The sequence below is a fragment of the Pseudopipra pipra genome, chromosome 4 (genome assembly GCF_036250125.1).
Source record: "Pseudopipra pipra isolate bDixPip1 chromosome 4, bDixPip1.hap1, whole genome shotgun sequence".
NCBI lineage: Eukaryota > Metazoa > Chordata > Aves > Passeriformes > Pipridae > Pseudopipra > Pseudopipra pipra.
Window position 1 is genome coordinate 56,845,227 of NC_087552.1, and position 24,774 is coordinate 56,870,000.

The 24,774-nt window shown below is 37.1% G+C and overlaps 1 protein-coding gene across 4 annotated transcripts in view; it reads right to left on the reverse strand.

Moving 5' to 3' along the window:
- Positions 1–3,582: 3,582 nt before the first annotated feature.
- The window catches only part of STIM2 (stromal interaction molecule 2), a 65,210-nt gene continuing 44,018 nt past the window's right edge, over positions 3,583–24,774 (reverse strand). For 3 of the 4 annotated variants that reach the window (XM_064653071.1, XM_064653068.1, XM_064653069.1), the window contains exons 3-12: positions 20,383–20,497; positions 13,661–13,772; positions 12,884–12,999; positions 11,566–11,743; positions 10,473–10,650; positions 9,713–9,880; positions 9,411–9,511; positions 8,918–9,156; positions 5,061–5,265; positions 3,583–4,259 (exon numbers count right to left, since the gene is read on the reverse strand). In XM_064653071.1, coding sequence (XP_064509141.1) covers positions 3,779–4,259; positions 5,061–5,265; positions 8,918–9,156; positions 9,411–9,511; positions 9,713–9,880; positions 10,473–10,650; positions 11,566–11,743; positions 12,884–12,999; positions 13,661–13,772; positions 20,383–20,497 — 1,893 coding nt within the window. In that variant the 3' untranslated portion in view covers positions 3,583–3,778. Of the gene's footprint in view, positions 4,260–4,640; positions 4,790–5,060; positions 5,266–8,917; positions 9,157–9,410; positions 9,512–9,712; positions 9,881–10,472; positions 10,651–11,565; positions 11,744–12,883; positions 13,000–13,660; positions 13,773–20,382; positions 20,498–24,774 lie in introns of all 4 variants that reach the window. The other variant, XM_064653070.1, reaches the window with a different exon arrangement.

The following is a 24,774-nucleotide window of genomic DNA, read 5'->3' on the forward strand; positions in this document are numbered from 1 at the left end:
TGCTTTAATCTTTAAGTCCACTGTAAACTGGTGAAAAGTATTTCCCATGGCAAGTAGAAATGCCTTTCCTAAAATCTTTACGCTTTTAGTAAAAAATTGTCATATAGCTTTAGTAAGAACTGTGGAAAGGTTTTTCTTCTTCTTTGTATAGAACCACACACTTGACACTTCTTCATTTTACAGGTAAAAGACTTAAATGGTAACCTCTTCAGGGAGAAGCCTTTTAAGCAATTTCCACAAAGGGGCTGCTGTCTTGACAAAATACTCTAACGAAATATTAAAGAAAGCAAAGATCCTCACCTTTTGAAATACTGGAGAGTTTAAAATAAAATACAGATTTTAGCTATAAAAGTTAAACAGAACAAAAAAAACCCAAAACAAACAAAAAAATGTCTAATGACACTAGATGATTGTCTAGGATGACTGATGTGTCTCATGAAATCCCAGTGGTTGGAATGCTGGCTAGACTCACTGACTGCCAGCAAGTTTGATACACTGGTAAGCTAATGGAGTCAGAACAGAGGACCTTCGAAGCACATTGTCTCACTTCTGATGTGTTGATCCATGCCAGGTACTTCAACATCAGGATTGGATTTGACATTTGCCAATGAGGATCTACCTTAGTGCCAGTGCTCTCAACATGCCCTTACTAAAAGGACACTAACTGGTTCAAGACAGGAATTTCTGCATTAGCTGCAGTAGGAGCAATGGAAGCCACTTACATTGCAGACAAATTCAGGCAGCAAGAAATGAAAGCGGTCTATTAAAGTAATTAAAATATAAACCTAACTCAATTAACTTAAAATTAGTTTGTGCTCCAACATACAATACTCACCACTTCTGATTGTATTAATTTAAGCTTTTAGATATCTAATATTTATTAAGAAGCAGCTATAAAGTTAAGAGGACAGCTGGTAATAAACTGAGTGTTGAGAGCAGTCTGTTCTCCAAAGGTTTGCTATTTTGAAGCCAAAATCTATCACTATGATAATCTCATCTGATTTGTTTGTATAACACCATTTTTTTTTTGAAGATAGTTAAATTGTTTATTTTAAAAAGATACTTAACACTTAAACTCACAGCCAGTGATGAGTTCAACATGTCCTCCGTTTAAGTTTTTAATTATACTTACTACAGAAAACTGAATTTGCCTGTTTTGGCTTCTCAGTATTTGAGTTTGCCTGACTTTGATATCGGGATTAAGAAGAGCTGACCTCCCACTCCTTGGTACCAGATTTTTTTTCATGTGTAAATATTTTCTCTCCAGTATCAAAACGCCACTTCATCTTTTTGATAATGATAGAGACAGAGTTCCTCAAACCTTACACCAAGATCTACTACTCAGTCCCAGATCTTACTTTAAACTCAATTATTGCTATAGACTTCTCAATTGCATCAACACTTTTCTGGTAGTAGCCTTCTCCATGTTGTCAGGGAGGCACAATAAATTCCCCACTTTTATAAAAGTAATTTTTCCCTTTGTAGATGTTCAAGTACTTCATCAGGCTTTTAACTACATCTCCGAAGGCTTAGCATTGAGGTGGTTCTCTAGCACAAGTCTTTTTGCATCGCTTCTTTTTTTCCTCCGCCGTGTACAGGGTGTACAATCTTTGTTCAAAGGGACCATTGTTACCTTGTGATGACTTTTTTTTGAAGCTACGGCTGTTCAATCTGATGATTCAGAGAATAAAGGAACAATATTATGTTGTCATTATTTTCTATTCCCCCCAATTTTTTCTTCTCCAAACTCTGCCAAACAGTTGATTCCTCCTATGCTTTTCTGCATAGATGGCATACAATCATTCTTTGTTAGACAGTACAATTCTGGGATTCATTGTGTTCTCTTAAGGAATTAATCAATGTACCAGGACTTTTAAGGTACTTGCACATGTAAGGTTTCCATCCCATTTTATAACCATCCTCTTGTAACCATTTCACTAGCCACAGTAAATGCCTTCCGTTAAAATCACCACCACTTCAAGGACAGAACTAACACATTGGTTATGTACAGTGGAACCTAAGTAGAGAATGATAGAAAATACACATATCACTTGATTTCAACTAGCTACAAGTTTTGAAGACTCCGTGCTAGAAAAAATTTAGGCATTCAGTGAATTAGTTCTTTCGTACAGTACATCACCTACATATTGGCAAGAAGTGAGGCCCTAATCACAGGTCCCTGGCAATGGCACCTGCTACTGAGGCAACTATAACACCCCTATGGAAGAGCTGAAACCGTTTAGTCATCATTGGGTAAATTGCTTGTGTTTACTAGAGCAGGGAATATTTCTTTGGAATTTGTCTCAAAAGAAATTTCTGCTCAGTATTAATATTTTCAAACTGAATAAAAGGCACTGTTGCTTAAGTAGTATATTTCTTGTCTCCAACTGTTTAAAAAAAAAAAAAAAAAGATGTTTTTGAACAACTAGCTACTACTACTACCCTAAGAAGGCTTCCTTTTACCTCACAGTCATTTCATCTCTCCCAATAAAAGCTTAACAAAAATTGCTTTTATCTGAAGCATGTCAAGTCTCACCTTTATATCTATCTTTATATCTGAAATTATGAGTTAGTATGACAGTATGCATTATAAAATTATATCATTTACTTCAGACATGTCTGAACAGCTAGATCTTCAAACTATACAAAAATAAAGTGTATGAAATCTTACAAAAGGAGGACATTAAGACAATAATAGCTAATTCAAAAAATATAATAACTTATACACAGCAGTAAGCATAAGCAATGTAGCCTACGACAGCTTTCAATTAACAGGAACTCTGAAACATGTCTGAAACAAGCATTAGCTAAAATTGGAACATTCCCAAGCACAATAATGTTTCCAATTTATTATCTTTACCACAGTACAAACTTTCACAACCCAAATGTCCGTTGTCTCTCAGTCTGTAAACAAAAGCTACTATTTCCTCTCCTCACTTAGAGAGTGAATATTTTCAGTCTTCAGTCAAGTTTCACAACCATCACTTGCATAAGGAATCAAGAGCCTTTTCTCTTGATAAATTACTTTTTTTTTTTTGTCATACAGCCTGCAGTGAAGTAAAATCACAGTGAAAGTCCTGGGAAAAAAATGATCTTTACAGCAGGACTTGAACCATTCTAATAATAAACGCATCTAACAAAGCTTCCCATAATAAAAGCATGACATTTCCATTTCCAGAAATCAAGTCAATTAGAAATGCTAAATTCTACTTAAAAACCCCAAAAGATCTAAAAGTGAAAAGATTTATCTTCTCAGTCAAATACAAGTCTTTCAGTTTCACTTGCAGAGACTGTTCCAGTCTGTAAAACAGTAGTGCAATTCATTTAGTTCTACTTCTTTTATTTGTGTTAAAGTCCAGTAGACAAATGTCCTAGTTCTATGGAAAGATAGGAAGATGCTCCAGTAAACAAGAAACTTTGGCAAGCCCAGGAAGGCTTACTAGTCCATTAAAGCTTAGGAGTCCAAAGTGGCTTAAAAATGGTTTATGAATAAACTTTAAAAAACCAACAAATTTAAAAAAAAAAAAAAATCACACTGAAAAAGACAAACTAAAATAAAAAAAAGAAATAAATAGGCAGAAATTAATGTAAACTGTCTGAACTTTTTAATGGATTTCTCATTGACAGCTGGCACGACCGTTACAGTCAGTTAAATATAGGTGACCTACCGAGCATTCCACAAGGGCATCCAGTCTGGAATGCTCAAATGGAATTACATTCCTAAAGGTGTAAAAAATAGAGTTCTCATAACATTACTATAGGTTTTCTTCTGCCCATCTCACTTACACTTCTTCTTAAAGAGGTTTTTTATTTTTGATGGCTTTTTATTTTTTTCACCATTTTGGCAGAGGTCCTGTGGGATGCTACTTATCCTGGGCACAGAAGCAGCTTCATGGCTGGGTTTACTATCACTGCCGGTTGAAGAACACGAGGTGTGCCGAGGCTTTGGGACTGGGATCCCAGTTGAAAGCTGGTTCATGCTGCAGGACTTCTCCAGGATTCCATTATAAACTTTGCTTGCAGGACTAAAGATCATGCTCTTAGTTTCTGCCATGCCTACACAGTCAGGAGAGCCCCTAGAAATATCTGCAGTTAAAGAAGAGGAGTCTCCTGTAGATGATTCCTCCAGTGAGAATTCTTCTGGGGATACTTTCTGAGGAGAAATTGTCTGGTACATCTCAAGACTTGCTGGAGGAGACTGCTTCCTTCCAATGGATGAATTTAAGGAGTCACATTCCGAACCGGTTTCCTGTACTTCCCTGAGTCAGAGCAAAGAGAAGAGAAAACATAATGAAACTATTTCCTTCATACAGTTAAAAAGGAAATTAATTTAGAATCAATAACTTTAGTCTAAAAGCACCACCCACACTTTTCCTTAGTAGTTAATTAAACAAAAAACATAAAGTTAAACATTAAGTTAAAACTTGCATTACATCATTTTATTATCTAAACTTAAGGTCATTAATCTGTGCAATCTTGCTTTTGTGGGCAGCAGCATCTGCCCAGAATCAGTCATTTGTATCTCACTTCAAAGAACAAAACTATCTTTCTGGCACATGAAGTCAGAAAAGTTATGAAATGAAAGGAGGAGATTTAAGCCTATCATATATAAAAAGTTTCTTCAGGACAAGTGTCCCTACCTTTCAACAAGCTCATTTGCTCCTTCCAAAAGGAATTTAACCTTTTCCTATGAGGCCATGTAACAAGAGTAGGTACACGCTCAACATGCTGTAAGAATTGTGTTACCATCCATCTTCTCTTCGCCCAGTAGCTGACATTGCTTTTGATCCTAGTTTCAGATGTAAAAGCCAGTAACATATTGTAATGGAGAATCAGGGTTAGTTCAGTGCACCCTGGATTGTAACATACTTAACTGTATATGACAAGCTAGCTATTTACATACACATACCAGACAAGAACTCTCTGTTCCACGTAGACTATATTAGTTTATATTACCCTATAGATTACTTTAACTTTTGGCTTGGTTTAACCTCTAATTCTAAACTATTAGTCTCAATAATCCTATCAGAGTTCCGAGTGCTGTTTGCTAATCTCCGTACCATTGTTTATCAGCAGAGAAGTAAATGGCTTCCTCCTCCTCCTCAGTTCGATAAAGAGCTGGGCAGCTCGACACAGAAAGGATGTCAGGGTCAGGGGAGTGCAAAGCGTGCTGAGACTGCGGAGATGATGGCACAACATTGCGTCTTGATCGACACAAGCTACTGCTTCTTGCCAGTGTGCTGCTGGGAGGTTTCACAATGGACCCTGAGGCAGAGAAAAAGCAAACCATAACCCTCCAAGTTACACTGATGTTAACAATATCTACTCTGAAGCCTAAATAGTAGGTATCTGCTTCAGTGACAGTGATTTTTAAACAACTTTGACATTGTTTGACTGTTCCAGAGCAAGAAACACTGAACACCTTCTACATTCTACAGTTAGATGCAGCAGCTAATCAAGATGCGACTGCAGAGATTTTGTGCCAGCCAAATACTACACTAACCACACACCAAAGCTCTGGCTCACTGTGCTCTCTTGAGAAAAAAAAAAAAAAAAGATTTTATTGAAACTCACAACCCCTTATACACTAAAAATAGCAGGGCTGAAATTAGTATGTTACACAATGTCCTGGATTTTACTTGTGTGGTGATTTGGAATTTAAAAAAAATATGCAAAAGTTTTGCAATGTAGGTATGCCTAACCAAACAGCCAACTGAAATACACTGCATTAGTTGAAAAGTAGGTTAGACATGGAAGACCAATTTCATTTATGTAACAGGATAGAAAATATATAATTCAACCTCTTTTTAAGCTCAAGAATTTCCTTTCAGATAACACTTTCTTTTGCCAGGCTAACTATGAATTTCCAGAAACAAAAATATAAGTATGGAGGAAACAGCAACACAAGACTTGACCAGGAAAGTTTCAACAGGAAGTGACAAACTCAAATTTTCCTAATCCAATTCCTCCTTCAAAAGGTTATTAGGCAGCAATACTAGTACAGAAATAAAGCTGCAGACCTGTTTTCAGGCTAGTTGTTATGAGTCTCAGGATTTTTCATACCCCTCCTCAAACTGTCCCATAGAATGCATCACTGCTTACGTTAGACACACCAGACCCTTACTGATGTTCAAAATGTTTAACAAACACAACACGATAAAAAAATTCAACTATTTCTGTCTAGCCTGACAAAATATATTTTATTTTCCGCAATACCAGTTTAGCATCAGGTCAGTTATAGATTCGCTTCCTAGCATCTCAGAAAAGGTTGTCAGTCTGTTTTAGTACAGGAAATCACAACTTTTAGAAAACAGTGAGTAACTGCACCTTTGCCAGCACATAAATTCATTTCCACTCCTGAGCAGAAAAGAAAGGTTTATAAGCCCCAACATGAGAGTTGTCATGTATCTCAAACTTTTCATTTTACTTTTGATGAACTCCCTACTGACCCTAAAAGCAGGTGCTGGGAGCTCAGAAATCATCTTGTGTCATTATAAAAGTACTCCTAAAAGAGCAAATGTGAACTGAGATAGGAATAAGAATCCCTTTAGTAAATTTGTGCTACATGTCCAGGTAAATCAGATGCCATCCTACTCACTGGTATAAAAAAAAACAAAAAAACAAAAAAACAAAAACAAACAAAAACAAAAACAAACAAACAAAAAAACAAAAACAAACAAAACAAAACAAAAAACAAACAAACAAAAAAAAAAAAAAAAAAAAAAAAAAAAAAACAAGATTGCACCATCAGTGAATTTCAAGAGAAGTTACAAGCATTTTAATTCCTTGTAGGTGTATATACCCAGGAATATGAAGGGTTCAGCTATGACAATTTAACATATAGAATTTTCTAGTGCAAATGAAAGTCACTAAATCCAGGAACCAGCTGAATCCTGATCAGTCCATGGAAGAGTAGAAGTTTCACTATCACTCTCCTGTAAGGTCTTTGTTCCAGTGTCGTACATCTATTTCTTATCGCCTTTTGTTCTTCAGCTTGAGATTGATCAAACCACTCTATTACTTGACACCATTTCAGCCTCTGAACCCAACTGCTCTGCCACAAAGAAGCCTGTCTGACAGACTTCAAATTTTGTCAATCTTATGAGATCAAAGGGCAGGGGCAAGGTAACAGCCCGGTTCAGTTTAGATCCAGAGACTGTAATAGTCTCACTCTTAACTGACCTTCTGCATGCTGCATTTTCCCTGAAGCCTCATGAGCATGACAAGCCATTTTGCTTCTATCCTTCCTTGCGTGCATTTGTTATTTTTCTCTGAAGGATGTAATTCAGCAGTTACCAAACTAGCCTACAATAATTTGACTCCTAAACTAGTTTCAACAACAGATCACTTAGCATATTTTCACTCTCCTTCCCCACTCCCAAATGTTTACAGGTTTTTTTACTGAGTAGAAATTTTAAAAGCCAGTAAATTAAAGATAAACTACTTCCTCCATGTGATCACTTTAACAACATCAGGCTTTTGGGCCTTACTAAAATTAAAGTTTTTGTAGTGTTATTAAGATTCAGATAACTTTCACCACTGAGACAGAAACACTTCCAAATGAACTGAACTTTAATACACAGAAATTAAACCATAATTGAAAAAGCATAAAGTTTCAGCTAAGTATGCTCGTACAAACTACAGTCCTTTTCTGCTTGTCGTTGCTCTGAACCAATTGCACTCTCTTCTCTGGCTTCACTTCTAAGCAAGAGCTGAATGAGAAGAGCGACAAAAAAAAAAACACAAGTCTGATGTCTTATATACATATCCAAGTGTTGTCATTTTAGACTATCTGGAAAATCGTGATAATAAATGGATCTCTTCATTTTGAAATCAGACCAAAGGTTTCTCTATATTGAATTAGAAGTTTAGGCATCCATATTGTATTGGGCCACCCAATAAATTTGTTGCTAGGGTTTAAATCAAAGCCTTCACAGTGAAGACAACTAGAGAAACAGCATGCCTTAAAAGTGATCAGAACTTGTAGTAAGCAGTGTTGTAAGGGGATCAATGAACTTTTCAATGTGGTCTGTAGAAAACAGGTTGGTACACTTAGAAGAAAAACATGTGCCCAAGGCACGCTAAATGAAGCCAGTGATCTTAAGCTATTTTAAAATACAGTTTGTACTTCTTCTGAGAATTCCAGCCCTGGAAGAAAAATATACTCATATGATAGCTTTTTTCCCTACTTAGTCCTCAGCTTGATATTGGTTGTTTGAATAGCTACATGGGAGCTCATCTTTTTGATTTTCCTCTAGAGTCCAGTTAATCAAAGCTTCCACAAAACAGGCTCTTGTACTGACACAATGATTCATGATACCAGGGTGGTCTGAGTCCCCAGTGTATATCTTCTGATCATAGTTTAACCAAAGCTGAATTGCCCTCCCTTCAGCACTTGGCTTCTTTGCCTTGCACTCAAACAACCCACTGTATCCAAACACAAACATTCTGCCTGAAAGCTTTCCTTGTCAACAGGATTTTGCTCCAACCACTAAAGAACGTTTGCAAATCTATGTAGCATGCAGCCTCTCAAAGGGTGTGATCTTCCAAATAGCTCAAAGGACTCTAGATTAACACTATCTCTTCCATCTGAAAAAATAAATGTGCAAATAGAAATTCAGCATTATTCGTTACGAATTTTTGTAAGCAGCAATCCAAGCTTGACAAGCACTTTCAAAACATTAGCTGGATTTGCCCCACTCCACCACCGAAACAGAATAAAGGCTTTTTCTTCATGTTAAGTTTATTGCAAAACTCAGTTTTCAGTCCATTAAATCCCACATGACCTAGCATCTGAAATGCTAGATAGAGTTTTGACTTTGATCTAATCCTGTTTGATTTCAGCACTCTCCTCCTAACTGGGAACTCCCACGTCCCTTCAACTTTTCCCCTTCTTTTTACTGAGCTCACCACTCACCATGAAACTGTGAAACTATTGGAGGAGTATCTTCATCTAAGTCATCAACTCCCCCTGCAATTGGGTAAGGAGGAATGGAGACTCGAGGCATAACTACCCAGCTGTGATCAGAGTAGAGAGAGGAGGTCAAGCTTGGTAGCCCAGAATTGTGTGCGATTTGAAACCCGCAAATCTTCTCAATCTGTTGCCATCGATAAAGACGCTCTCGCAAACACGTTGTCAACTCAGAGAGTGCTTTCCTGAAGAAAAGCACACATTAAAATTACACACGCTGTTCTTAATGATAAAGCAAAGCAACACAAGTGCATTCATTCCAGCATACCAGAAGATCCATTAGGACAGTTCAAATATTCAGATTTTAACATATTTTAAACCACTTTTCTTAAAATGCAAAACCACTATGACACTCAATTCTGTAACTCTCAAAAATGCCATTGTTTCAGGAATAAGTAAGCACAAACGACTATGCAACCTGTCCTGGTAATCCTCTTACTTTGCTTCAAGAATTTTATGGTCCACTTCATCCAGGGAGGAGCTGTGTGCAACATGTAATGTTCCAAATACAGTGCTTCTCTTCTTTTTTATCTTTTCTGCCTAAAAGGCAAGATAAAATGAAATGCATAAAACTAGGAGTAATATACATAACAGATGATAAAACATTAGCAGTATTGAGTGGTAGCAAACAATTCAGAGAAGAAAAAAACACCCAAATGCTTATCTGGTTTGCGTTTACTATTTCATGTATCTAGCAACAGATCAGAAAAGTCTTTAAGTAGCTGAAGAATAAGTTATTACCTCATCTTTGGCAATTGCTAATTGCATTTCTGCATGCTGTCTTTTGATGTTGTAATATTGTACTTCAACTTCATGTGTTAACTGAAGCCACTTCTGCAAAGCTTCAGGAACAGACCAATTACTTCTCAACTCAAACTCCTTCTCAGCCTTTTTTAAAGCCATGCGAACCTAGCAATCAATAAGAAATAAGAGAGTCACCAAGAGTATCATTAGAACTGAAAGAAGAAGAAGAAAGTGAAGTATTAGCAGAAGAAAGTGAAGTATAAGCACCCTTACACCAGGAAGGTAGATCTGGCATTTCTGAAATCTGGCATAAGACCTTCCATATACTGTACTATACTCAGATTTTTTTTTTTCTTTTGATATATGGTTCCTAATTTGAAGCTTAAATTTTTTTGTAAGACAGCATTTTTTTTAGTACAATAAATCCAAATTTATTGCTTTTCAGAGGAGACAAAGCTACTATCTCTCTTCTGATAACAAGATAAAAAAAGCTTTTGTATATATTTTTGTTCAGTGAATCCAAAAACGTTACAATAAGCTAATATACAAAGTTTACGGCTTTTTATAGTTTCAGGATTATTTTACTCGATAAAATCATACTTTTATCTAGTGATTGAAAGACAGTCATTAAGAACGCTTAGAATTTTTCCATTAAAACCTAGCATTTGAGGAATGCTGCTTTAAAACCTCCTAAGGATCTAATAAAACTACAACCAATTCAAAGTCAACACTAAAGTTATAAACAGTTTGCAGATACCTGTACTAATTCTTCCTCTGCATATTTGAGCCTGCTGAGCTCACATTCAGCTCCCTCCCTTAATTCCCTTAGGCGATGAGCTTCCCGTTTTGCATCATTGATCTCATCCATCATTTTGCGCTCCAGATTTTGCTTTTCCACAGCAACATTTCTGTTCTCTTCTTGTGCCTTCTCAAGCCTTCAAAATTGAACAAAAAATATAAGAAAATACACAGCATATTTGTTAAAAGTTGTAGTCCTCAGAAGAAGAAAATGCATCCAACAACAGGGCAAGAGGCAATGGCACAAACCAAAGCATGAGGTTCCATATGAACGTCAGGAAACACTTTCACCATGAGAGTGACTGAGCACTGGCACAAGTTGCCCAGAGAGGTGGTAGAGTCTCCATCCTTGGACATATTCAGAAGCCACCTGGACATGGTCCCAGGCAACCTGTTCCAGATGATCCTGCTTGAGCAGGAAGGGCCGGACAAGATGAATTCCCGAAGTCTCTTCCAACCTCAACCTCTCTGTGATAATAAAGACTCTGCAAGCTTTATGAATCAGCAGCAACTGCATCACACAATGTGATATCCCCATCAGGCAAAATACACAAGCTTTTAAGTGAACCATCATTAAAGGTGTAATATCAAAATACAAGACTCTATATACAATTGAGTTACAGGTGCACTGCAGGAGAAGACTTTCAATTCTCACACTGCTATATAAGCGGTAGAAAGTAATCAGTCCTGGTTTGTTTCAATCTTAAGAGCTTAAAAACAGGAGATGTGCTCATTCCCCTGTATGTAAATATTCCAAAGTAAACTGTAATTATATGAAAATAACAATACATACTTGTAAATCTGTAGGTAAAAAAGACAGCCTCTATTATTTACCTTCATCCACAAGTTAGTACTGCCTGCGAAAATATCCAGGTGCAATTTCTACCCATAAAACCAGTATCAATCACAATTTCCATGCAAAGGGAAGATGAACAAAATCCAAAGGCAGCTTAATGCAAATAATTTATGACTGTAAAGGATCTATGTTTGTATTTAACCTCAAAACAAAAGGACAACTAGACATTAACTTTTTTTATTTTTAGGTTTTATACCTTTCCTGCAAGTCAAGAAGACTTTGCTCTGCTGTTTGAAGACTTTCTAAGTCCTTCATCATTTTTGTGATATGTTCTCTTGAGGTTCTGTTCTGTGTATATGCAAACCAGCAGCCTCCAAAACCAATAACTATAGAAACTGTTAATATAAAATCCTTCATCCAGTTGTGAGGGGGACCTGTGCAGAGAATAACACCATCATTAACTAGTTCACTGATAAAGACAACAGAGCATTTTCCATACAACATAAGCAGCTCTGCTTTAATACAATTTACTTAATCTACACTACAACATTCATTAGATTGAGAAAAGCTTATCAAACCTTTACAGTACATACTCTGTATCTTTATTTTTACTTATTTAAATAGAGTTCCCCAATTACACTTTATCAGGTCAGTAAGAGCTTTAATTATGTTTGAGTAAATTTTCCCCAGTTTGCACCCTCCGGAATACCCTATGCTGGGTTAAAAATGCACTTGGAAAAAATAAAGTACATTTTAAAATGGTGAGTGGCTAACAGCAGCCCTTCTTAAAAGTAAAACTTGGATCATCAAATTATCATATCCAAGATTCACATACACATCTTTGTTAGTACAATTTTAGTCATTTGAACTTTTGTAAGACTTTCTGCTAGCATTAAAGGTATAATACAAATAAAAAGTGCTTTTTTTCCCCCCTAAAAATCCCCAGCTCAGATCTGGCCTGACTGATTCAGGAACACCAGACATGCACAGCACCACAACAAATCTGTAGCTGTGTATAAGCAAGAATGCAGAGCATTGGTGATGTGGTATAGACATGTCTGCATATGGTAAAACAGGTCAGATGTGGAACTGCTGCATTGAGTTTAACCACACTTAAACTCAACTCTGCACAAAAGACACAGTTATTGGATTTGCACCACCCTCTCCTTTTTTCTTCTTGGGGAAGGTTATCCCCTCTCATTTCAGCATCCCAGCTGCACTGTCCAAGCTAATTGGGAAGTGAATGTAACATGAGCTGTAACTGTAATTTAAACAGTCCAAAACATTTAGAGGACACTTCTTGTGACACAAAAGCCGACTTCCATCTTTGAAGTGGGGTTATACTAAAATTTCTACATGATCTTTTATACAGAAGTGAACCTTTGTCCTGGTCACAGCACCTCAACAATCTTTTTTAATTCACTGCAGACTTCCACAACACATGCCAAGCAATCCATCAGTACATGCACAACATAGATAAGCCGTCCCATCTACAGTATCAAGTGTCATTGAAAATATGCTCTGTTGAATTCTTATAATTAAGAGATAAGAAAAAACTCCAAGGAGTTACTAACGGGTAAGAGGTCCAAATAAAACCACATCCAAGGCTTTAAGCTGAAGCTTCTGTCTATGGCTCCGGTCAATTATTTTCAAGTGAGAGATCATGAAAGCATGTTCATTTACTGCTATCCTGTTAATGATAAGACAAAACATTACCTATACCATAAATTATACTCAGAATCAGTCTATGCAAAAAAAAAGACATCCACAACATTTCTCATAGTTCTACAGATTACAGATAAGTAATTAAGAGTGAGAAATATAATACAACAGTATGGTTGGAAAAAAAAGCATATCAAAACGTGGCAAAAAGGAACATAAAATCATTTACCTATTCTTTTCTTTCTGGAAAAATCGTGAAATAAATCCATTTAACAAAGTTAAAGGTAAAGGATATATTTGCAGACTTGTGACACCAACTCTGTAATACATGCAACATACTCAGATGTGGTAGTCACACTCCAGGAAACAGGTTCTACAGATAGTTTGTTACATATACCCATACAATAGACTGGAAGATGTTCAAAAGAAAGTCTGCTACCACACAGAATTATGTGACCTTTGATAAAAGCTTCCACAGCAAGAAACAAAACTTTTATGAAAGTCATATTTTAAAATATTTTGGCAGGAAAAAAAATGCAGCCACTTCTTCAAAACTGCAAGGATGTTTTTCTTTTCTAGCATTTGACCGTATCTTGTTAGACTTTAGGTTCACATCGTTGTTCCCACACACAGACTAAAAGAGAAACCTACAAGGAATTATTTGAAACCAATCCTGAAGAAACATTCACCTGGGAAGTGTTGTTCCATTGACATTGCTCTCTCTGAAATTCTTTTCATATTGTGGCAGTTCAACAAATTCTGAAAGCCACTGAAGAGTGTCCTCTTGAGTCCAGTTATGAACTGAAAGAAAAATTCTGTTTAATTACCTTACATTTTTGTAAAATTTAACAGCAAGACATAGAAGACAAGCAGCAGAAAAGCAGGCTACAATGACCAAGAGAGTTTAGTCAAATATAATTGCAGAAAAATTAGCACTAAGGTGTTTCTGGCATTTTGCCTTTTTCATTTTATGCTTCTCAGTAAAAGCTTAGGCAAACTATAAAAAAAAACAAGCATGGAACAAATAGAAACATTTCTTTATTAAAAATTCCACAGAGTAATTTAGTCTTTTGCTTTAGTTTAAATCAGGACAGCATTTTGTGATCTCTTGTGACTTTGATCTACTTAAACTGATCTCAGCCTCAATCCCTTTGTCCTTGCTACCCTTGCAGAACTAAACACACATCAGCTGGTGATGTAGTAATTTGAGGCAACACACCAAGATCTTTCCCTGGATGGTGGCTTAAGAACTTGTTTTCACAAGAATTTTCTTACAGGCTCATGCCTACCAACCACAAAATGGGAGCCGATGAGAGATGAATAGAGGAGACTGAAAGAAAACACCAAAAGACAGTAATAATATAACAGGAAAACACTTAAATCTCTCTCAAACCTGCCCAAAAAAGCAGGTTTAAATACAAAAATACTTCCACTAAGAATAATTATTTAAGTATGTAGAGAATAATTAACAGTTTTCCTCTGTAACATCAATAGTCTACATCAACTTTCATACCTACAAATGCTCTAAGAAAATCCTACCCAGGTCCTTACAGGCCACCTGCTACAGCTTAAAGCTTCACACTGACAAAATGGAAGGGAAATTGTTCGCTCCATTTATGACTCTGCAAAAGTTTGTCGACACATGAAAGAAACTATGACAGCCCTCTTTTCAAGACAATTCACACGAAAAAATTTTAAATTTTTTTTAATATTTCTCTACCTAGAACCACTTGCATGTGACAATGCTAGGTAGAGGTTTCTGTAGAAACCTTATCATAAAGACATATTCTCAGTGGTGAATTTTGACAATGACCCTTTCAAAAGAGCTGCTAAAAGCTTGATTGGTAAAGCTGCAGGCAATGGAAGTTTTTGTGAGTTCAAATTCAGATTTCACTTCACAGTGAAACTGAAATAAGGACTTCTAGGTCTCTTGCCTACACTAGTATAGCTGAAAAATAAGCTCAAACATTTTAGATTTTCATCATTCCAGAAAACCACAGACAGAACACATTCCACAGACCCACTTATAGCTTTAAGAAACAAACTTGCAGTACAAACCGCTTGTTTTCTATCCAAATGAATGCCTACACAACCTTCCCAGCGTACTGTCCCATTTCCTTCTCTCCTTCTGAGCCACAATCAGGTATTGATTTGAAACAGTTTTATCATATTACTCTAAGATTTTATGCAAAATGTCTGGGCTCTGTTTGTAAACAGATTGTGTTCCCATTGCAAAGATTCTTAACTGTTTTGTGAATAACTTTTCTACTGTCTAGACTGGTGTGATGTTGTCTTCATAGAATATAAAGGATATTTTCCCAAACAAATCAGTTATATTCAGGAAAACTTTATTATTCATTATCTATCAGATAATTCCATTAGTAGAGAGACTGCAAAATGAAGCAACTAAAGTCTATCCAAAAACAGAATCAGAACTTGTACTTCCTGTATTCTTCTTACACTGTTACCTGTTTACCTAAAAATTAATATCAATTACTTCTTTGATTATGTTGTGTCCTTTTAAACAACTCATCATTTAGGCTATCGATACATAGTCATCTCTTATTCTGAGATTTCACAGTCTGAATCTCTGCTCATGCACGTATTTTACAAGAAATTTAGATTAATTATGTAAACTAATACTTCATTCACAGAAGTTTACTGTAGGTGTCTGCAAATCCCCAAATTTTCCAGGTTGACTCAGACTAAACTACTCTGTTCTCCCTTTCCGACTCTGTCAGTGAAAACATTCCGTTTCTTTTTGTTGTTATCTTCTATATGCTGTATGTTGGTAAAAAGTATTGCTTCACTTATCTCGAATAAGACCTTATGAAACACATATTTGTTTATTCTACAACAGCATACAGTACCGAAAAGCAAACTGGCCTTTCTTCAACAGAAGCTGTTCCAGCCCACTGAAACACGACACAAGGCAAGTGTGATACACACCAGGTGTACTGAAGGGCAAGCAGGCCAGCTGAAACTCATCTTAATCAGCACTGCCAGTTATAATGTGCCAACTCCTACTAATTAGCTGGGGTTGTAACTTTTCCTTAATTTAGTCACCAAAAAAGAATACAGTGCCTCAGACAGTGGAGTAGCAAGTCACAATTACTCCAAGTTAAATGCATACAGCATTACAGAGTAATTATAACATCCTTCCTTCTCACAGCTCTTTTCACAGACAGATATCTTGAGAGAGAGGATGCCAACAACATGCCTTGGGAAGGCAGGTGTAGAAGCTACACTAGTGTTTACACCTCAGAGCAGCACTCAGTCTCTAGAGTTGCATCAGCTGTTCTATTTCAGATCACAAGTTATTGGGTTGGGTTTTTTCCTACTTTTTTTTAACTGCCCTATCAACATGCTGAAGATGAAGACGGCCAAAGTAGCTTTAAACTGGCCCTGTCTGGAAGTTTGTCCTTGCTAACCCACATTAATGGCCGATTAGATGATCATTTTTTAATATTTATCACATAGCACAGTGCTTCCAGGCAGGGAGGCTTGAAGTAAAATAACACTGCAGTGTCAGCCTCAGTACTCTTATGGGCCTCCTACTCCTTTCAGAAATCAAATTACATTTTATAGGAGTATTTCATGGCAAGGAGTGAATCACAGCCATACATTAGGCTTAAAGTTGAGAACAGGCTGACCACAAGATTGTTCTGTATCAAGCATACAAAACCATTCAAAACTTAGTTTTTAGGACCTTCAACAGTAACATCAGCAGTACATAGCATTATGTAACTCATCCTTAGCCAACCCCTGCTTGCATACATTTCTAACCTCCACATATTTAAAACCTGAGAAACCAAATTATTAAAGTGCAAGGCAACCATAACACCTTTGTGGTACACGGTTTAGTCCCAGTTGCTGCAATACTTGTGCAACAGTAAATCAGAATACAACAGATGATCACACACACAAACATAAAACCATTTTTTTATCTTTTTACCCTAATAAATAAGGTACCAGACTTTAGTTCACTATCTGTTTTTCACAGAGAAGGAAAGAGAGTTAAAGAAAACAAAAAGGTACAAATACAAGTCAAGGGAGAAGGTTTTTTGTATTATAGGGCAGTCTGCAGGACATACTATACATTAAAGTTCAACTATGCCATAATGGTAAAAAAAGTTACTTTTTTCTAAGGCAGTTTGTAACAAGTAGGTTTGGTAGGATTTAAATTAGTCTGACAATAGCTGGCCATTCATGAACTCCAGGTTTACTTCATTACAAAATCAAGTCCCAAGGGACAATGCTACATCACCAAGAATGCAGCACCATACCCTACTCAGAGACATGTCAGAGAACTACCCAGCTGAAGGCCCTGCACTGATTTTACAGTCTCTTTTGCTACCGAGACTAAATACCTACCCACCCACCTTGCACAGACAGAAAATTCGTATGATCATGGCTCATCACAGGGGCAAAAAGAGAAGGCAGGCACCTCTGAGTGAGAGAACTTTCAAAGATAATTGTACAGAGACTGGTACTGAGATATCAAAACAAATGCTCATCTGTCCCCTTGTCTGCACTCAAAACCTCTACCTCTTCAAGGATCTTGTAGAAAAAAACCTGAAGATGCTCCTTTGATTTTAACCTATCAGTAGCTACTATGCTTATTACTTTTGAATAGCTGAAAGGCTCTCTAGTGCATGTATAAATACTGCTTAGTTAGAAGACAAGGCAGTCAAAGAATACAACAAGCATATACTGGCATTTACATTTAAAGAGCAGTAACACACAGTAAGTCAGATGACTCAGAGAGCAGTGTTTTCTGTTTTAAACAGGTGTGCTAGTTCATAGTCACTCCTCTAAATAGAGCACTCTGTAGAATCAGACTATGAGATTAGAAAATTTCAAACGTCACAAAAAGCACATCATAACTAAACTAAACTAAATTAAATTACAATCTTGTTTTGTACTCAAGGACTCATTAAAACTGTGTGGCAACACAGCAACAAAATGCTGGATGCTGATTCAAGTTATGATATGATTCCTTCCATGCAGGTAAAACCTACAGCAGCCTTGAAATTCCTTTAATTTGCACCAGCATAGACTATGCCTTGAAGATTCTGCACCAGGCAGGGACACCAAAAGCCTGCCCAGCATCAGGAATATTAAAAAGCAATATTCTGAAGCTCCTTCTTTTATTAGGCAATTTTTAAAGCTTTGAATGGAGCCAATCCTCAGGGTTCTACTCACTGTATAAGATCCTTCCGAAGCAATTACTTAAAAGGAAACTCTGTTTTCCTTAATGCTAAAAAGAGACACCAAACAGCAATGGCACGTTTTCACTGTCTTCCCTCAAATCTTATCTGTCTTGCATCACCAATATCTTAAACAGAAAGCACCTTTAAGCTATTTGACAAATACTTAAGACAAACATTCACATAAAGCAGCTTTATGGCAAGCAATGTGCAATTCTACTCAGCATAAACTAGGCAGCAATAGATCCATAAGATGCTTCTTCATACACTGTCAAGAGCACTATTTAGAGCTTGTAATTCTCACACAGTCTCAATAGAGTACTTAAAAGTTTCAAATTACTGATACTGTCATTTACACTACCTTCCCTCCTCTTGTTTAATGTTGTCAAATTGCATTAAACTGGCACTATAAAACAGCAGCACATAAGAAAACAAATCAATCAAAATTCCTAAAACATTTAGAAAGGAAAAACAGTATTTTCCATGTCACCTAAAATCAAATGAAGGCAGTTCTTTTTCTGAGGGGCTTCCTGCTTTCTAACAGTCAGCAAGCACTGGTAATACAGCTCAGGAGTCTCATTCTAAAGGTCTTCCTGTGGTGCAACTTAAGTTCTCTCAACAGCATGCCCAGTAAAGCCACTATATGCAGACACTGTGAAACATGACATTCCTCTTAATGTCTTTTGAGTCTTACTCACGCAACTCACTATATTCAAGAAACATGAAATAAAGATATACGCAATAGACAAATTAGATACTTCTGGGATCATTATAGCCTACATTTTTGAAGAGTTACTCATGAGCTAAATCAACAATTATGGAGAGATAATTTTTTCTGGTAATTCAGTTGTAATACTTTCATAGAACAAGAATTTCAGCAAATAAGTCTTTACAGAATATTTGAAGAGATGAGGCTAAAAATCACTAGTTAAAACAGATATTTACTACATATCAAACACCCCTTACTTCAGACTGCACTTAAATGACTTCCTATATAAGCAGAATGAACAATGGCATGTTCCTAGCTCCATTCCTCTCTTGTTCCTACTTCTAGTTGTTTGACCAATACCAACTTTTAGATCTCTCTATGTGCACCATTAGCACATGTCCTACTTTAGGAATGGTATTCTCATATATAGTACTTGATTTCCCCTACAGCTCCAACTGAAGGCACAAAAAGGAAAGCCAGAGGTTAAGAACAATTTACTGTAAGAGGCAATGAAATAAGAAAACTAACAGTAACAGCAACAACATTAATAACAAAAGGTATAAGAAAAAGAAACTATTTACACAGAAAGCCCCTCCACAATAAACAAATATGGGTCCATCCCCCACATTTCTCATAGAAGGAACCCCTTCTCCCCAGAAGAGAGACAGAGTTCCTTTCCCATCCCCCAGCAACGATGTTAGGGTATATGGACAACATAGGGCCTTAGCCACACACCCTCCCAGCTACTGCAAAAAATTAACCCTGTCCTGGCCAGAACCAGGACAGCACAACACCTTCAGAATGGTGTGAGGGGAAAAAAAAAGTTAAGTATTTTTCTCCTAACAATTCTAACATTCTAGATATCTGGAATTTTTTTTAAATCACTATATCCTGGAACATATTTGGCAATGAACACTATACTGTATATTAAATACTGTCTTTTGATACTCAGAATATTTGGCTCAACTTATTTCATTTAAAACAGCATGAGGGAGGGCTGGTGGTGTTGTCAGTCCATTTTACTGTACCTCAAATTTAAAAGGATTTTCAAAAATGCTTTAGACTAAGAATTCTAGCTCTTCATAACCCAAATAAAATTTACATTGAAGTAGAAGTACACTGAACTTTCAACTCAATACAACATGCAATAAATATTTAAAAATAGCTTGAGAGCAACCCTTAGGGTTTATTAAATTAAAAATATGCTAATCTGGAATTCAGCACTTGCACCAGTCACCTTGATAAATTAGAACCTTATACAGATGAATGTGTAAGCTATGTTAGTTTACTTACAATGCACCAAGGACATGCAGAGAAAATTAACACTAGCTGTACTAAATAAGTTTACATGTGCCTATAAATAAAAGTATCAAAATGGATTAATGAAGATGCTTCAAGTCATTCATTTACTACTCTATACTTGGTGGAAAAATTCTTGACTTAGGTCTCTGTCAATAACCACCATCATTTTTAGCTATACTTCTTTACCTACCTTCAGATGTTTTCCAGCGTTTCCACAGATCCTCAATGGTGATGTGTTTGTCTTCTCTGTGCAGGTGACTATGTTTATTAGAGGCATCCTTGTACTGCATATCTTCCCTTAGAAACTGAAGAAAAAGGAAAAACGTCATCTTAAATGCCAAAATAACAATTTCTGAACAGAAACTAGAAGGAAATCGGGTAGACAAGAGTTCTTTGCTATCTCTTCCCCATGCGAGCGACACAGAATTCATCTAAGTTCTCTAAAAAGACTCAGAAAGCACATTATCAGAAATCTCTTATAAGATTTGTTTTCACCATGATTATATCCTAGAAAAACTGAAGGTTCAGTTGCTAGTATACTAGATTCAACAACATTTTTAGTATGCCTTAGATTTACAGTGATTACAAGAATGCACCACACAAGTCATACTGCATACTTCTGTACTCTGAAGACATTTAACCAACTTTGTCTACTTGAAAATAAGACCATGTAAGATTTGAAAGTGCATCACTCCTTTATGGATGAGTAATCCTTGAATCCTGCTACACCAGTTAAATGCAACTGCTTGAGGATGAAAGTAAACTGTTGACTAAGTATTAGCAAAGTCTTTGAATTAGACAACAAAAATTTGACTTTATTTCATCAAATCAAACAACAGAAGCCATCTGAGGGTCAATTTTCTTCTCACTAATCATTCCTCGGTGGTTACACTCCAAGTACAGAGGCATTACATAAATCTGCTTCATTCTCAGTAATTAACAGGAAGCCTTTTAGTAAACATGATAAAAGGAGTTCATGCAATCATGTCAAACATAATGGGTGGTAAGGCACTGGAACAGGTTGCCCAGTGAAGCTGTGAATGCCTCATCCCTGGAAGTATTTGAGGACAGGTTGGATGGGGCTTTGAACAATCTGATCTAGTGGAAGGTGTCCCTGCCTACAACACGGAGATTGAGACTAAATGATCTTTAAGGTCCCTTCCAACCCAAACCATTCTGTGATTTTATGACAGCAGTGTTGTACTAGCGTTTCACAAGTCACTACAAACAGGTTCACCAAATACATGCACAAAAACCCCCCATGGAACTGTAAAACCCATTCTATTTTTATTTCATACAGGCCTAGAAAAGTTGGAATAGTGGTTGGCAAACAACCTCCCACTAATAGTGGAAACCTTGCATAGGTATCAGTCCCTAAAATCACAGTATGAGCAGTCTCCATGAGTGAAGACCTTAGTATTCGTATCAGATAACTAACATTTGGTACAAACAGTACCAGAAAACTAAGTAATCTTCCACAGTAGAGAGCTTGTTTTCTTCAGTTCCTGAAGGATGAAGTTGCTCAAACAAAACCAGCTACAGATAGACATAACAGCTAAGTAAAAACCAGCTTTTCTATGTGGCTGGTCATATGTCATCACCACTTCAAGCAGAAGGGAGGAAGAAGGCCAAGTTAGTGATGCACTGCAGAAGAGCCCAATTCTTAAAAATTAGTCCAAGGAATAATTTATGTGCAGAGCTTCCTGCATTTCTAACAAATGCATTTCTAACAAATCTAGAGGTTATATAATTCAAGAAACTGCAGGAGAGACTGAAAAGTAGCCAATGCTAAACCATAACATTAACTCTTTATAACAAGATATAGAGTATGAGACCAGAAATATGCAAGCAAAAGCTAACACTTATCAATTTTCCCTTACTAGAATATTTTTACTAGGCTATAAGGAAATCTAAAACTATGTGAAAGGATTCAAGTTTCTCCTCTAACTTGGGATACAATACTAGTTGCTTTCTCTAAGCCAGCCATAGATCCATAGTATCCAAACACAGATTGGATGCAAATCTTCTCTCATTTATCTATTACTTCAAAACTTTTTTTGATTGTCAGACATTAGCTTTCTAAAGCCTTTTGATTCCTAAAATAGTTCCATTTAGCCCATACGAACTGCACAAGCATTTTCAACTCCTCTTCCCCATGTGAATGGCATAAATTCAGATATAAAAATATATATATGCACAAACATGCACATCCATGAGAAATATAGGAGAAATTTATGAAACATATGAGAACTGAAAAGAGCAGCCTGTTGGGCAAGGGCTATTACAGAACTTCTGAAACATTACGGATCAGCAGCAGTAAAAATGTTTAATAAACACAGAACTGTATGCTGTAAATGTATGCAAATGTAGAAATATTTGCTGCATATTCCATAGTCCAAGCAGGAACTCTGAAACCTTCCCACATTGGCAATACTACCAGGAAGCTGGAAAATTCTACAATGTGCAATCAAAGATGGATTATCTTATTCATTCCCATACCATGTTTATTAAAGGGTAAACTGAAAATCAGGAACTAAACAGTAAGAAAACAAGCAAAATAATATTCTTATCCACTTGTGTCTGTAAGCCTTTCCAGATTAAAGTAGTCTCACAGCTGGAACATCTCACCTCACCTTTTCCCTCCAGACTGCAAGTACCTATTATCAGCTGACATCCCCAGCATATCTTTTGTGAACTTGGAAAAAGTATACTAAAAATTCAGCAAAAAAATATATTCTACGTCCCTCCCTGTAAAGATTGTCTCTCTTCATGTGAGGGTTAAGGTAAATGCTAACACTCTTCAGCTTTCTAGTGACTGATGATAAGATTGTCCTTGGTGACTCCAAATGTCAGGTATGGACATTTGTTTTAAAAACAAATTGTTGTTGTAGGGTGAAGGCTGTAAAATATTGAAGGATGAGAACACTTGTGCAGTTGGAGGTGCTGTCAAGGAAAATCTGAATTGCTGTTAACAATGGTTAATACGTGGTCAGAAGTAAAGGAGAGAAGGAAGATGCCAAATGATAAACAGAAAAGCTTCAAGGTGTTACATCTCACCCCAAACTAAGCACTACAAGGAACTCTAAGAGAGCACTGCGATTTAAACACGGGACGGACACCGGTGGCTCGGCACCCGGACGAGCAGCGCCGGCAGCAGCGAGAGAGACCCGGAGCCGCTCCTGCCGTTCGGAGCCGCTCCCGCCGTTCGGAGCCGCTCCTGCCGTTCGGCCCCGGCGCCCGCAGAGGGCGCAGCAGCCCCCGCGCTCCGCGGCCACAGCGGCCCGGGAAGCACGGATCCAAGCCCGCAACACGGGATTTCCCGGGAGGAGAGGGTGATAGCGGATCTCGTTTACACGGACAGAAGGATTTGACTAGCGTCCTTTTTTAAAAAGGGGCTGTCAGCACTCAAACTTGTGAGCAGCTTGCAGTCAGTAACCAGTACAGTTATTGCTCAGGGGGAGAGGTTCCACATCCACGAGAACTTCTCCCAAGTGAAAAGCCCCTCTTCTGTTCTATCCTACTCACGCTGCTCCCAGATCTGTGAAAATAATCACGGTGGCTTCCTCAACAAGGTTCTCTGGCACCACATGGTCCCAGCACTAAAGTTAAGAGTACACATAGCTAGAAAGAGGCCACTGTATTTCCAAGAATGAATGCATTTACTAAAGAGGAGGTAAATAACAGCATCAAATATCTTTCTTTAGTTTAAAGGATCTTCGTTTTGAAACTGGCCTAATATGGAAGTGCTTCTTCATGAAAAAGAACCGTGTCCTAAACTGAAGAAAGACAAAAACAGAACAACTCTAGTAAAAAGAGGATTTTTCTGTTCCTTGTCATGGCAGCTAATCTCTCTTCTGTTGCCCTGGTCATTAAGTATACAAAGAAGAGGTTAGAAAAATAACTCTAAATAGGGAGGTTAAAAGAATAAGCTCTAACAAAAACACATCTAGGGATTATCTTAGCCAACATAATTACTCAGGAAGGAGAAGTCCTTTTAAGACTACAAAGTTGAAACCAAGAAAGCAATAGATAAGTTACCTAAAAATTCTGCGAGAAACAAAAAAAAAAATCATTTGTCCATGTAGTTACTTCAAAAACAAGTAGACAGTAAAAAAAACACCACACCTAGACTTGAAAAGGAGTCTTGATCCCAAAACTCCATAACAACTATACTTCTACAAAGATCAACATCCTAAAGTCCAAGGTTAGGCAGTGTAATAGCTAGAGAGGAAACTTCTGCCTGCCTGGAGGGGACAGGACTTGTGGAGCCCTGGAGAAGTTCCAGAGTCAGGTACATGCCACCTTCCTTCCTCTTCAGAAAGCCTTTAGTACTGTAACTTTCACCAAAATCCAGTCAACTCATAAACAAAGACCAACCTGAAGCAAGAACAACCAAAAAAAAAAAATCTGACCATTGTAAAAGAGGCAAAAAGACATCCCAAAATCCAATACAAGTTTGACTGGTATCGGAGAGAGTGATTACAAACTAAACTCAAGTTAAAATATGGAAGCTGTAAGAGACGCTCCTTGAAGAGCAAATGAGAAATTGCATATTTTTGCAAATGCCAGCAGAAAAGTAAAA